The sequence below is a fragment of the Mesitornis unicolor genome, unplaced genomic scaffold (genome assembly GCF_000695765.1).
Source record: "Mesitornis unicolor isolate BGI_N332 unplaced genomic scaffold, ASM69576v1 scaffold18562, whole genome shotgun sequence".
Taxonomy (NCBI): domain Eukaryota; kingdom Metazoa; phylum Chordata; class Aves; order Mesitornithiformes; family Mesitornithidae; genus Mesitornis; species Mesitornis unicolor.
In genome coordinates this window covers 14,870-28,596 of record NW_010168767.1, presented here as the reverse complement: position 1 = coordinate 28,596, position 13,727 = coordinate 14,870, and the positions used below count along the sequence as shown (strand labels likewise).

The following is a 13,727-nucleotide window of genomic DNA, read 5'->3' as shown; positions in this document are numbered from 1 at the left end:
CCCCCCCCTCGGGGTAAAAACAGTGAAAATGCCTCCCTCCTTCTTCAGAAAAATCCGTAACAACACATAGCCCAAATTCTGGAAAACACATTTCCTTCTTGCTTAATAAGTGTCAAGTCCTCAGGTTCATTCCTCAGACACTAAGGCCTTGCTTACAGGTACCTGCTCATCCTTTTAACATCAATGTATCTTCAGACTCAGTGCTGCATCTAATCCACTCCACCATTCTTCCTCCCAGGAGGTGCACCAACCAGCACACAAAACAAATTAAAGCAGTGACCCCTGCATGTCTGGAGTGAGGGAATAAGTCACTCTGTTTCCTCTGATCTCCAGAATATCACTGCAGGCCTGAAGGCAGTCAGACAGACATGTGCCATCGAGGAAAGCAGCACAAGCAGAGTCATCACCCCCATCTGAGGGCTGAATAGCTGGAGCACAGAACTAGAACATGCCAAGTTTATTTAACTATGCCTGCTAAGGACCAAGTCATACTCTGGATTAAGAGCACATTCAAAAACAATTATAAAGGATTCACAGAAGTTAAACATATGCTACAAACATTAAGTTAAAATAATGATTGTAAGCATCTATGGGGCAGGTTACTCAGATTTATGGCTATTCACAGATAGTTTTCAAGGAGCCTAATATATGATTAACCCTTTTAATGCTATTGATAGTTGGAATGAAATCCAAAATAAGCTAAGTGGGCCTACCAGCAGATTGCCAGATTGTCCCCTGAAGATGGGACAAACCTGATACACACCACTGTCCTTAGCAAGCTTCTCTCCCTGCCTGTTTAAATGGTTCTCCATGGCCTGTCCTAGCATTTGCTAATTTTGCTAAAAGCAGCTCAGTGCTTGTATGGGAAATGTAGCTGGAAGCCTTTCTGCCCTAATAAGCCAAATATCCATAATGTAAGTCCCAATGAAAATGAAATGTGCTTCCGAAACACTGCACTTGGTAACAGTATATAACAGGACTTATTTCAGTTGTTCTAAAGAAAATACTACTGAGCAACACCTAGGTCTTTCTTCTGAAAACACTGAGGTGAACTGTGCTCTCACAGTTCTTATGTCTCACAGAGTGTTCTATATCAGGAAGTCTTACTACACTGGGCTGTGCTCATGTTTGCAGTCCAAATAAAGAATACGCGCCATTGTGCCTCAAAAGTCAGCACAGACCTATTTCATCTCAAACTAATGGAAACATAAAAGGCATTCACTTTAACACAGGTAAATACACAGCTCATGCACAGCATTTGTTTTGCAGAGCTCTATTTCACAGAATATGCATAATAAGCTGACTCCTTCAGGTGAGTGGACTGAAATGTGCTGGTACACCACGAGCGCGGTGGAGTCAGAGGGTGTTGGCACTGCAGCGGAACGAGCTCCTCAGCACATACCTTCCAAGGTATGAGCATTAGCACTGCAAGCTTGTAGGGACTAGCACGCAAAAACAGGCAGCCTTCAGAAGTAGCTGTGACGTGGCATACTTGCTTTTTTAACATGTCATGATAGGAGTAATTTAGTCTAGGGTGGAGGTTTTATTGCCTTAACTACCCCAAAGGACAAAAAAAAAAAGACAAAAAAAAAGTTAGGGAAACAGTTCAGCCACAACTATGTTGATAAGAGGCAGAGAAGAGATTCAGGAAGAGCTGCTTTGACCACACTTGACTTTAAATAATGCCAGACTCAGTGGAGGCTGCAGCATTTGAAAGTCAAAAGGCACTGCATGAGTAGGACCTCTTAGGGACCGATTCCCAGCAGCATAGGTGTTTGATCACCCCTTTAGTCTTGCAGTGCTCTCTCTAAGTAACCCAGCTATTTTTCCCCCTCCTCTCTGCCCCCTCTCATTCTTGCCATTCAATGGTTTGGTTCCCTCAGGCGGTCAAAACAAGATAGACTTTGTCTCCTTTGGTCTAGCCGACTCTTTTGACTGGAATCCGCTGCAGATGGCTGCGTGTGTAAACTGCATGTAGGAGGGGAGAAGTGCTTGATGTCTAGACACTCCCACAGATTTCAATTTCAGGCTCCTTGGCAGCAGGTACGTGTTCTTCCTCTGCTAAAATCTCCCAAGCATGTGGATAGGGCAGTTGTGGCTGAAATGGGCTTGTAAATACCTTAGATGGACTCTCAGGATAGCACACTGGAGCGCACTTCTCCCTCACTTCTCTGACACCACCAAGACAGACTCCAGGTGTGTAGGACTCCTGGGCGCTCCTTTGCAGTCACCATGATTGCATCTTCACTCTCAGGTTGCACTTACACATCAGATTAGCTAATGTAACTGTTATGTGGGCTGTTACTGGATCAAAGAATGGATCAGCCTTTGAAAAACTAAAGGAAACAAACACTCTGCCACTCCTGAGGAGGTGCAGATCTCGACTTCCTACCAGCAGAAGACTGGACACATTAAAGAAGCATGCAAGGGGCAGCTCTTCGTGACTACTGAGGACCATTCCTTCTGCATGGCCTCCATGTTGCTTCATAGACCCCACAGTCCAGTTCTAGCAGGGACAAGCCATTGCTATAAACTGTGGTACAAGCCTTGCAGCCACCACATCCCTGTTCAAGATACCAGTGTTTTCCACATTCTGCAGTCTTCCCTGAACCATCCTGAGATCCTTTTATACTCACCAATGTCGAGGACCCTCTGTTTAGCTGTGTGCTGCCGAGAATGCCAGTATTTCCAGTACTTCAGCTGTTCATCTCTGTTTTTATCCTCACTGAAAACAACCATGACCACGCTCTAAGAAAATCAGCAGCAGAAGTTGCATTAGTTAATATGTAATGAATAAGTCAGACGCACAAATATTAAAACCCCCATATGCCTCTAATGCTGATCCAGTCACTGCCTTCCCCCAATACTTGGGTTGTAGAAAATTGCTGGGTTTTATTCCAGTCCAACATTGCAATGCACTTAAAATCTCAGGGCAGAATAAAAGTAGTTTTAAAATAATGCAGGGCCTAGGATTATGTTTTTGATGGTCCAAACAAAATTTAATTGTATATTTAGATTTAAGAAGTCTAAGTTGCTTTAGGTAAAAAGTGGTGATTTCAAAGTCATAGAATCCCCAATTCCAATTCTGAACCAGCATTTAGATTCTTTGTCATGCTGGAAGATGACATTACACTGTCAAAGGACATGTTACGGAGCTTAGGCTCGCTGGCTAAAGGCAGGACATTTTTCAGTTTTTGCATACACAGTCTGATTATCCTTCTTAGGAGCAGAACTCTTGCATACATGTATTTAAAGACAAACTCAGTATGAATGTTTACTGAGTTTTGCTGAGCTTTTCAGTTCATGTTCTGAATTCCCTTTGTTTAAACTGTGTGATTCAAGGGAAACAGATTGAAACTTTATGCAAAACTTCACATGAGTAATAAAGGCTTTTTAAAAAAGCAAAGGCATGCAAAACAAAAAACACAAAACAATGAAAGAATGCTTATACTAGGTAAACTGAAGTGAAAATAAATCAGGAGAACAAAAATTTCACTTTTAAATATCCTCTTTTGTTCTCATTCTTCCTTTAACCTTGAGTCATCAAGCTCATAAAGATAGCATCAACAAGCTGCTTCCTAAGTTGAGGAGCTGGATCGTGATTGATTCCTGATCTATGTCCCTTCACACAGTCACCACCTAACCCTTCACAGGCTCTGTGACCTTCTCCACTCCACCTACAAAAGCCAAACACCATCAATTCATCTTCCATGTCCAGCTACAGTGTGGGCAGAAGGCAGAATACACCATGGGTGAGTCTTGAGTCATACACACACACACTGGCTGGCCATCGGGTACGTCCTGGCTGGCCGGCTGATGCACTAACCAGAACTGGCAGCACAGACTGTAGCTTTTCCACCAAGGACAGTATTATTTTTTTCCTCCATGAACCACTTACATGGAACTTGTAGAGGTTTAATACCTTCAAAACCTCTTGCCCCTTTGTCAGGTTTGGATGGAATTGGCAATAAATTCAACAGTCGCTTGGCTGGGGGCCTGGCAAACACAGCATGATCATGAAAGCTGCACTTGGTTTCACAGCCTTCTGTAAACCATACATGCTCCAAAAGACATTTTCTCATTTATCTTTTACAGCTTCCAGCCTTCTGCTGCCACAGCTTCAAAACTCATGCACTTAAGCAATGAATCAGACTTATGAGGACTTGTTTTCAGCCAGAGCAGTGACCTCCTGACTCCTTTTTCAGCTGTATGAGTGCTAGAGCTGGCACCACAAAGGGGGAAGGAACAAGTGGCTGCCAGGAAGACTTCAGCAGCAGAGAAGTCTTACATCAGCTACAGCCAACAACAAAATGCCATCGTCAGCCTCATGTTCTTAGGAAATCAGGCTAAAATTTAACTGCTATTCAGGTTTAGAAATCATTGTCTCTCTTTAGGAAGAGTCTCTCTAAACTTCACGTATGATAGAAACATATAGGTTGTTGTCTGCTTCTTTGGTCACATTGACTTTAATTGGTTTCTTTGATTGAAGTCACGACATTTTTAAGGTACTTTGTTTATTCGGATGGAAACACATTTGCAGCCTCATACATATGCAGCCTTTCCAGCTTCAGGGTGAAATTTGCAGGGCAGCAACTCTAAGGCTCATTGTTCATTCCAAGGTTACTGGGTTAGGATTTGCTTACTCAAAAACATTACCAGGAAAATCAGGAGGCCTGTTCACCAGGCAGATGTTGCTGAATACCCAAGCTGCAGTTCTACCCGTGGAATTTAAGATGAAAAACATCCATTTGGTCATACTTCTGGATGAATGTCAAGTGAAAGTTCAAACTTATATGATGAAAGTGGTTCAAAATTTATGTCCCAAAGGATGGCTTCAAGTCTTCACATTTTATCTGAAATGCACTGAAAAGTGGCCACTGAAATGCACGAGTGAATGAAAATGGACTCACATAGTAGATGTGGCAGTCCTCTGATTTTTTTTCTTTAATCATGGCAATGATAAATTCACTAACATCAAGTGCAATATCTGTTCAATTACCGTTCTGCCAAACCATAAACTGGGGCAGATATGTATACAATTAACTTGTAAGATCACACTTTGAAAAAAATGGACCCCAGAATATTTGAGATAAACATAATCCACCTTCACATTGGGCATAGAAATAAGCTTGCTCTGTCTTCTCCCACAAGAAAAAAAGAAATTAAAAACCAACCAACCACAATAACATTTATCTGCAGAGCTCCATTCCCATCTAGGAAAGAAATTGGACTATACCCTGACTTTGCTGATGGGATGCCGGAAACACTTGTTGTCACCCGTCTCGCTCAGGGTGATGGCGTAGAACTGTCCCTTGTTCAAGTAGGTCATGGGCCCCTCCCCTTGCTTTTGGCGCAGAGATTTGGTAGCTTCTAGTGTGTACTGAAAAGTGCTGCTGAAAACACAGGGAGAGAAACACCAACAAAAGCCGTATCACTTTCTCCTTTTCTCTTAGTCCTCATTTATTATGTATTTCATGCATTGTATAAGCAAGGCATAACACACTAACAATGAAATTCCAGGAAAGGGTCACACAAGTATTTAAAAATGCAGTTTTCTTTTTTCAAGTTCATCAGATCTGACAATCAAGCATAAAACTACCTGGAATGTAAGTCTCTGGCATGAAAGACTACATCTTTACTTTCTCTGAAAACAACCATGATGAAGTACAAGACTATGTACCCACAGTGAGAGTGTCAAATACCAAGAAGGAATGCAGTATGATTTGCAGGAAATCAGCTATCTCCACAGACATTTAAACTTAGAAGTGTCACAGAAAGAGAAATTGGGGGAAAAAAAAAAGATGGACTCAAAGAATGGAAACTGCTACTTTCCATTGCAGAGAAGAAATACAACCAGAAGGGACAGCAGGTTCCTTTGTTTAAAGACAACATGCACTCAAGGCTTCTACAAGCCTTCTTCACAAAATTAATCAGACAGAACAAAGTACCTACATTTAGTTGTATCTGCAACCAAGTAACCTCCTTTAGAAGACAAAAATTAGAGAAAAAGAGTTTGCTCATGTGTTGGAAGTCAGATTTTAGGAAAGATCCTCCTTCATGAAACGTTCACCTTTCAAGCAGTTCTCAAACCACGAAAATTTAAAGCTCCGTTGACTAGTGAACCATTGGCTAAACACAAATCTCACAGAGCCTATTCCAGCCACCTCCTCCAACAATGGGCTTGAATAATAATCCAATTAAAATTATGCCTGCAGCTCCTCATATTCTCTTAAATGAAAAATAATGTTAACCTTGCAGAATAAATCTCTTCAAACTGCATTTGGTCACCACAGGAAGCTTAATGCAAGGAGTCACTTGTAGGAAGTCCTCACAAATTGGAGATACAAGGGAAGCATTTTCACAATGGTCCTAATTCAGCTAAGTATTTAAACAGTGCTGGAGGAGAATCAAATGGATGAAGACGTTGGTCCAAAACAACAGTGTATCCTAAACTTTCTACTTCAAGCAAACAGTCTGGATTATTATAACACTGCCATGCCAATATAGAATTAAGAAAATGGGGACAGCGGTTCCCTCCACTGCAAGACTGCTGCACGATAAATACCAAAGCACCTTGTGTGCCCTGGGAGATGCATCTCAAAACCTCCCACCAGAGAGAAGGCCTAACAGGAACGTGTCCTGAGAAGGGCTTAGGATGAACCGAAGTCAGACAGGCAGTGTCTTAGCAGAGCTAAGGTCTGGGCTCCCATTTCCTGGCATTCTGTATGTTTCAGAAAGACATCAAAAAATGTAAATCCCAGACACACTGCACCTGGCCAATTTTGCAGTAGCTGTGTGGTACCACTTGGGAATTTTCTTCTTCTTCCCAGCTGGCGATTGAAGTGTGACCTATATCAGGAGGATTACTATTACCCTTAAAACTTATTGCAGTCATTTAAGTAATTATAATACTATTCTGAATCTTACCATGAGTCTTAACTAAAGTGCCATGTAGACGTTAATGGATCTTCTATCAGGCCTACAATCATATTCACCACTGCATTTTTTCAATCTGAAGCTTTCATTTCTGAGCATCCATCACTTCCAGTTAACTCCCAGGAAAGATGTCTTTTTTTTTCTTAGTGTGCATTTGGAAGTTTCATTCTAACGTGGACCTGGGCCATAGCACAAAAGACTTAATGTCTGAGAACTGTTAATGATGACAGTGCTTCAGGATTCAATTTTACAAATATCCAGTGTGCAGTAAGTGAGCTAAAGTGAGTCTTTGCTAAATATCTGTTTCATATATACTGCTTATATAATTACTCCATTCTGAGCTTACTGCAGCTAATGATTGTTTCAATATTCCTCAGAAAAAGGATGAAGCTGTAAGGAACCTCAACTACAGAAGCAGTCATATGCCTACTCCAGGAAAAATATGTAGGCATGTTCCTGTTTCTAAAGTAGGAGTAATCTCTCAGATATAAGCAGAACTATTCACAAGCATGAAATGAAGCATCACCTTATAAACTACCAACTCTATTAATTACAGTAACTCTTCAGTGTTTGCTCGTTCTATGTATGCATTTTTCTGTGCTTAGGGAGGACATTATTCCTTTCAATTTCTGAAACTTCTTTAAATTTTTTTTTTAATTCTTAGGGTTTTTACACAGTTTGTAATAGAGACTTCATTTATATTATTTTATAGGTTAACATGAAGTACCACAACAAGTAGTGCAAAAAGACAGAGAGTTTCCAAGAAAACCTACAAGGAGTAACCAGAAAAAAAAAACAGATGGGAAAAATAAAGATGGGAATTCCATAAGGTCGGTGGAGCCAGCTCAACCATTCTGGACATCTGACTTGTGCATCCTGCCATCCTGAAACATGTGGATTTTCCATGACTTGGCTGTGAAAGCTGTGCCCTGTTACCTGGAGGACCTCTCATTACAGTTTTAATCTCACATATCTCTGGGGGGGCTTCAGAGGAGTTACTAACTTAAAATAACACTGAGGGAAGATAATAGATGAAGATATAAACTGGCCAGATATGAAAGCTAACTTGCACAAGAGAATAAGGGGAGAGCAATGCTGGGCAGTGCCAAGGGAGACCTGCAGGTGCCCCAGGGTGATGAAAGAGAGGGAAGTGGACACCAGCAGCTTCTCTTCAATACATGCCTACGTGACACCAGTCAACACATCACAGAGCTTATGCCATACCTTGTTTGTTCATAAATATATTCTTCAGCCCCCACTGACACACTGCGATATTTCTGAAAAATAAAAACAACAATTAAATATAGTTTGATGCAATCAAAATGCAAATATCAACAGAAGTAGAATTATGTTTATTTAAAGATCTCTCAGAGGAAATAAAGAACCATTTAAAACAAAATCCCTAAAACTGGAGTGGACACTACATGGCCTCTACACTAGAAATGACAGAGATAATTCATTTATGTCAAGCTTTTAGAGTTTGTCATAACACAACTGCTACAAGAATGTAGCTGAAAAACATCTTCCACCTTCTTAAACTCCTTTCCTACACATTAATATATTCTAAAACAAGCCTGTAAAAATGTACCCCATCTCAAAGATAAGTAGATTTTCAAATGAAATAAGAGTTCTCCTAGACACTTTACTTTCTGTTTTGTTTTGCTTTATTTAAAATTATCTGTGTGGTCAGCTGTCCTCAAGGCCTGCAATGAAATGCTGACAAAAATTCAGATTGCTATGCTGTCTATTTTGAATAGGAGTGGTGATGCAGGCTAAGAAAGCATTTTGCCTTCAATGTAAGATTCTGCTTGAGTAAAACACACACTTTACCAGATGAAAGGAGACTTAAGTCACTCTTTGGAAAAAGAAAACACATCTATTAAAAAAATTACATCAAGAGATGGAATTCTGAAAAAATAAAGCTTTTTGCACAGTCTAAGCAAGTATTTGTACTCTGTTTTTCTTAGCAAAGGAGCCTGTTCATACTCTACCACATGAGCCTTGCTGCTGTTTCTTGGCTTGCCTTTTGCATGAAACATGTTTTTGCTGACGTCTCTCTGATTCACTGATGGAACATTACATTTAATCTCCAGGATTTCTTTTGTGATTGCCAGTTAGGAATTAGAAGCTGTTTTATTTCCAGAAGTGTCAAGTCACACAATTTTGAAAACAGTTTTTAATTTTACCTTATGCACAACTGTGCCACAAATATCCAGTCAGATACTAGTTCAGTGCAGAGGTATTATGTACCAGTCAGGAATATTTCCTGAAGATCAAAAGTCAAGGATCCATGAGCAGTAGAACAGATAAGCAAAATACTCTAAGAAACCTAACATCTGAGGGGTATTACAATACAGATGGTCCCATATTAACATGCTAGTCAAATTTTATTTTATTTTGATGTTGTCAAAAACATTCAACTTACTTAACCATCTTCAAAAATTTTATCTGTACTATAAAGGACTAATAAATTAATCACAGCTAAATATGAAAGAGTTCAGAAAGGTATATTTATATAACTGCTGAAATGGTATCCGAAGAACAGAGCAAGTGATTGACTGAAGTGTCCACTACCACAGGGATCTATGAAAACTCAGCACCCCAGGATAACAGAACAAAGTCACTCAATAAATGTTTTGAAACAATTTCTAAATATGTATTCATAACAGGTTTAAAAGTTGAGGAGGTATCAGAGCAAACCTACTGCAGCCAAACCAACCATTCTCACCAAGTGAATAGGGAAACTAATAAGAACTGTATTCCTGCTTTAAACACTATTTTAACTCAAGTTTCTCTTTTGGTACATTTTGACATTTTACCTTATGTTCTCCCTACTCCCGCTTCATACAGCTGTCCCTAGAAGCAGTCAGAGCGCCACAGAGGTGAAGCACATCCCGGGATTTGGGTAGTTGAGAAAAAAAACGAAGGGACAGGCTCTTCCTGGTCCCATGCCATAAGCATACGAGTGAGCATTTGGGGCTGGAAGGCCAACAGCAGTGGCCCACACCTCACCTAGCAGCTACAGATGAGTACGTAGTTAAAGGTTGTTGTTCAGTCTGTACAGGGTACAGTTAAAAGGGGAGGTGAAGATGGAGAGGAGCGAGTGCACCCTGCAACCCACTCTACCCATTTTTGGCAATCAGATTTGAACTGCCTCTTTCTCCAGGGACTGAAGAGAAAGCCCAGATGACAAGTATAATTTCCAGTTGTTAACCAATCATTTCAGAAAACATGTAACAAAATATTACCACTGTAACAATATTACCGTGACATGGTGTTTGGGATGCAAAACCAAGGTATAGATGTAAATTCCCTTTTTACCTCCAAGTTAAACAACTTTGCACATTCAAGAGCACTTTGCACAGCGCAGACTGGGTAGCTCTTAGCAGCGAATCTCACACAAATCACACAAACCAGCGTATTGGAAACACTCAGCCACAGCACTGCGGGATAAGCCATGGGTACAGTACCATTGGATTCCCATAAAAAGCCATTTACCAGTAACAATGAAAAATAGCTGAAATGATGTGATTTGATAATAAAGAGTAGCATTTCTAATCTGAGGTTGGATCTCACTGATTTCAAAGGCAAGCTAGATTTCTTCATTAATTATTCATTTAGTAGACCAAAATGTATTCTGTATCTGAAAATGGATTTCACCTCCAGACATCCTGATCTATGATGCTTGTGTGAAGACAACTTACTTTCCTATAATGTGCATACACAAACACACAGTAAATTTCTTACATATTCAGTCAGAGTAACTCAGTCTTAATGTAACTTGACTTGTACTTTTGTTACATCTACAATTTCATAGCGTCGGAGAAGAAAATCCAAGGAGAGTTTTACTACCTAATATCTCTAATTACTTGCAGAGGTACTAGTAGCTTTAAACAATTTTTACCTTTGTACATTTCTGGCTTCTGCATTCTGCAGCAGGCAAAAGCAGCCAGAGGGTACTCACCATATTAAAGCTGACTATAATTACTTTGCCTCAGCAGAACAGTGTAAATTAGTTACAAGGCAGCTCCTTGTCTCTCTTCTCCTCTTCATTCCCCTACATATGCATGCACCTGACTCTTTGGCTGTTAACTTCTCCATTCCCTCTAGCCACCTAATCCCACTAATTTTTCTTGCTTGCCCATGTTGCAGAGTAGAGCTTAGAGCAATAAACAGCTTCTGAATGAATTACTTGGGTTTATCTAGCAGCAGAGGCTGACACAGCTCATTTGCACTTGAGGACATTAAGTATTTCCCAATCACAAAATGGGAAAGCTATTTCTTACAGTTATGAGTAGTTCTGAAGGCAGATCTGGTTAACAGATAACAGATCTTCTTTCAGAATTGCAACTATCCGCTACTTGACACAATATCCCAGAAGACATAAGATCAGTATCTGTTAATTCTCAGAGTTTCCAATAAACAACTTTAAAGTTGCCTTCTGAAACACCTCATGATGCTCCCCTATAATCAGAGCACAGATCGAGGCAAGAAGCAAAGATTAATTTGTTGAAACAAGCATCACTGTTCTTCTAATGGCTCTTGCCGACAGCTCAAATCTCCTTATTTTGTTTACAAGCTCAAATCTCCTTATCTTGTTTACAGCTTTTTATTGAGTTCTTAGATGCTAATTTGAGGTGGAAAACTTACTTCTGCTCCTCCATCTTTGAAGGTGTCGCTGTACGTACTGTCTGGAGTACTGCGTTGGTCATCTTTGAGATAATTTGTGTGGGCAGCAATGTTGGACACTTCATATGGTTCAAAGATAACCCCTCGGTGCTCCTCATTTTCTCCTCTTGCATAGTGTGCTTGTGGGGTCATAAAAACAGGGGTGAACTCCTCTGCTTTAACCACAGTCACTCCGCTCCCAGTGATGGGCGTTGAGCTCCCAGACACATTTGTGTTGTATTCCCTTTTGGATGACTCCAAAGGATCTTGGTTCATGGAAAGGTTAACAGGCACTGTCTTCAGGACTTGCACGCGGTTCTCTCCCCCACTTAAATTACTCTGAGCTTCCGTGGTATTAAGACAGTTTCTGTGAGACAAAACCAAAAATTGTTATGAACCGTCCTGACAGAGTAAATCTCCTCCTTAAATGGCTTAACGTTCATAGATGGCAGGGAAGGAGATCTTTCAATTCTGATAAGCCACTGCCATAAGTAGTACACTAACAAACACTAGGCAAAAGACATCATGAGGCAAGCAGAGAGGTCCAGAGCTCTTTAACAACTACGGAAAGATAATACATTTGGTTTGACCTATAATTGCTCTGACTTATTACAATAAATTCTGGGTATCTGGGGTTGCTTTTGCCTTGGCTTATAATTTGGATGCAAAATCAATCCACTGGTGCAATGGCCTTTAGGCACAAAATGAGCCTAAAGAGTAAGGCAAGGTATGGATTACTCACAGTAGATGGTTTGCATGCGAAATAGGCAAAACATCAACAGCAAAACGCATACGTTGACGCATGCTCTTTCAGGCTGCTGATACGCCACTGCTGTTTGCATAACTCTGGTACTGACGCTCTTCTGAAAGAGCAAGCCCAGGAATCCCATTGTATCGGAGTAGATCAGTAACTATAACGGCTGCACGGTAACCTCCAGCAGCATTCCCATGGCTGCTGCTGAAAGCAATGTGATTGCTCATAGTAGCTGCACTGACATAAAACTGTTCACTCAAAAAACCTTTAGCAGGTGTAACACCCTGCTTTGTTTTCAACCCAGGAGATATGTTCTGACATTACAGTTCCTTTCTCTTGGTCTTTCACCAAAGGTCAGTTTTGTCAATCTCATTCAACCTAGGAATTTCTCTGGCATTTGCAGAAGAAAAACTGTCCCTCAAAATAAGTTTCATATTCTGTTTTGAAACAGTGAATTTATACTAGTACTTATTTAAACTTTCACCTTACACAGCTAGTGGAGACCATCTAAGGCTGTCCTGAATTAGCGACACTGAAATAAACCTTGAGTAGCTTCTCTCCACTATAATTACGCATGAAGATGCCTTCCTATATGCAAAAACTTAGCTCTTTCTACATAAATATATACTCTCACTTGTCCACAAGTCTTAAAGGCAGGTGTCAGTTTCCTCTGACTCTTCAAGTCACTTTTAGCCTACAGAAGAAGGCTGAAAGCTGAGAGGAGCAAGAAAAAAAATTTGAGGGAATGATTTTAAGAGAGTTACTTTGCTTCTGGGCAAACCCTAAGTTATGTCAAATAAAGCTGTATAAAACTGGCTACTGAGGTCAAACTACTCACTTTTTGCTCTAGAAGAAGAAAATTGAATGAAAAGCAGCCAACAGCTACCTGTCAATACAATCTGATTTTACTAACCTCAGTAGCAGCAAAGCAACAAAACGGATCATAAGCAAATCATGAAACTTTCGGCCACTTTGCAAATTGTATGTTTAATAATACAGTTAAAATTTTTCTAATAAATTAAAAGGGAGTAAAATGTGCTTCCCAAAACAGCCTTCATTCTTTTATCTTTTGGAAGAAAACCATAAACCCTCAAGGCTATCACAGATCCTTCAGTTCACAACTGATCAACACTATTAGTAGCTGGGTGTATGATTTTGAATAATACTGTACCTTTTATCTTGGTCTTCTTGATTATCACTCACTTTGTTAACAGACAACAGCCTTTTATCTCTGGGAACCTGAGAACAACACCAGGCATGGGGTCAGGTAAATGCAACTGTCAGGTATTTGCAGCTTCAGACTGCTCTACTGCAACAATTAGAAAAATCTAACAGTATCAGTGCTGTCTAGTTCACAGATGCCAGGAGC

The 13,727-nt window shown here is 40.3% G+C and overlaps 1 protein-coding gene across 1 annotated transcript in view; it reads right to left on the bottom strand.

Moving 5' to 3' along the window:
* GRHL2 (grainyhead-like 2 (Drosophila)) overlaps positions 1-13,727 on the bottom strand; it is a gene marked incomplete at its 5' end in the record, with an annotated part of 48,480 nt that overhangs the window by 31,514 nt on the left and 3,239 nt on the right. The window contains 5 exons of the mRNA XM_010179143.1: positions 2,637-2,748; positions 5,237-5,393; positions 8,161-8,213; positions 11,587-11,971; positions 13,530-13,597. Of these exons, the coding sequence (XP_010177445.1) occupies positions 2,637-2,748; positions 5,237-5,393; positions 8,161-8,213; positions 11,587-11,971; positions 13,530-13,597 (775 nt within the window). The remainder of the gene's footprint in view (positions 1-2,636; positions 2,749-5,236; positions 5,394-8,160; positions 8,214-11,586; positions 11,972-13,529; positions 13,598-13,727) is intronic.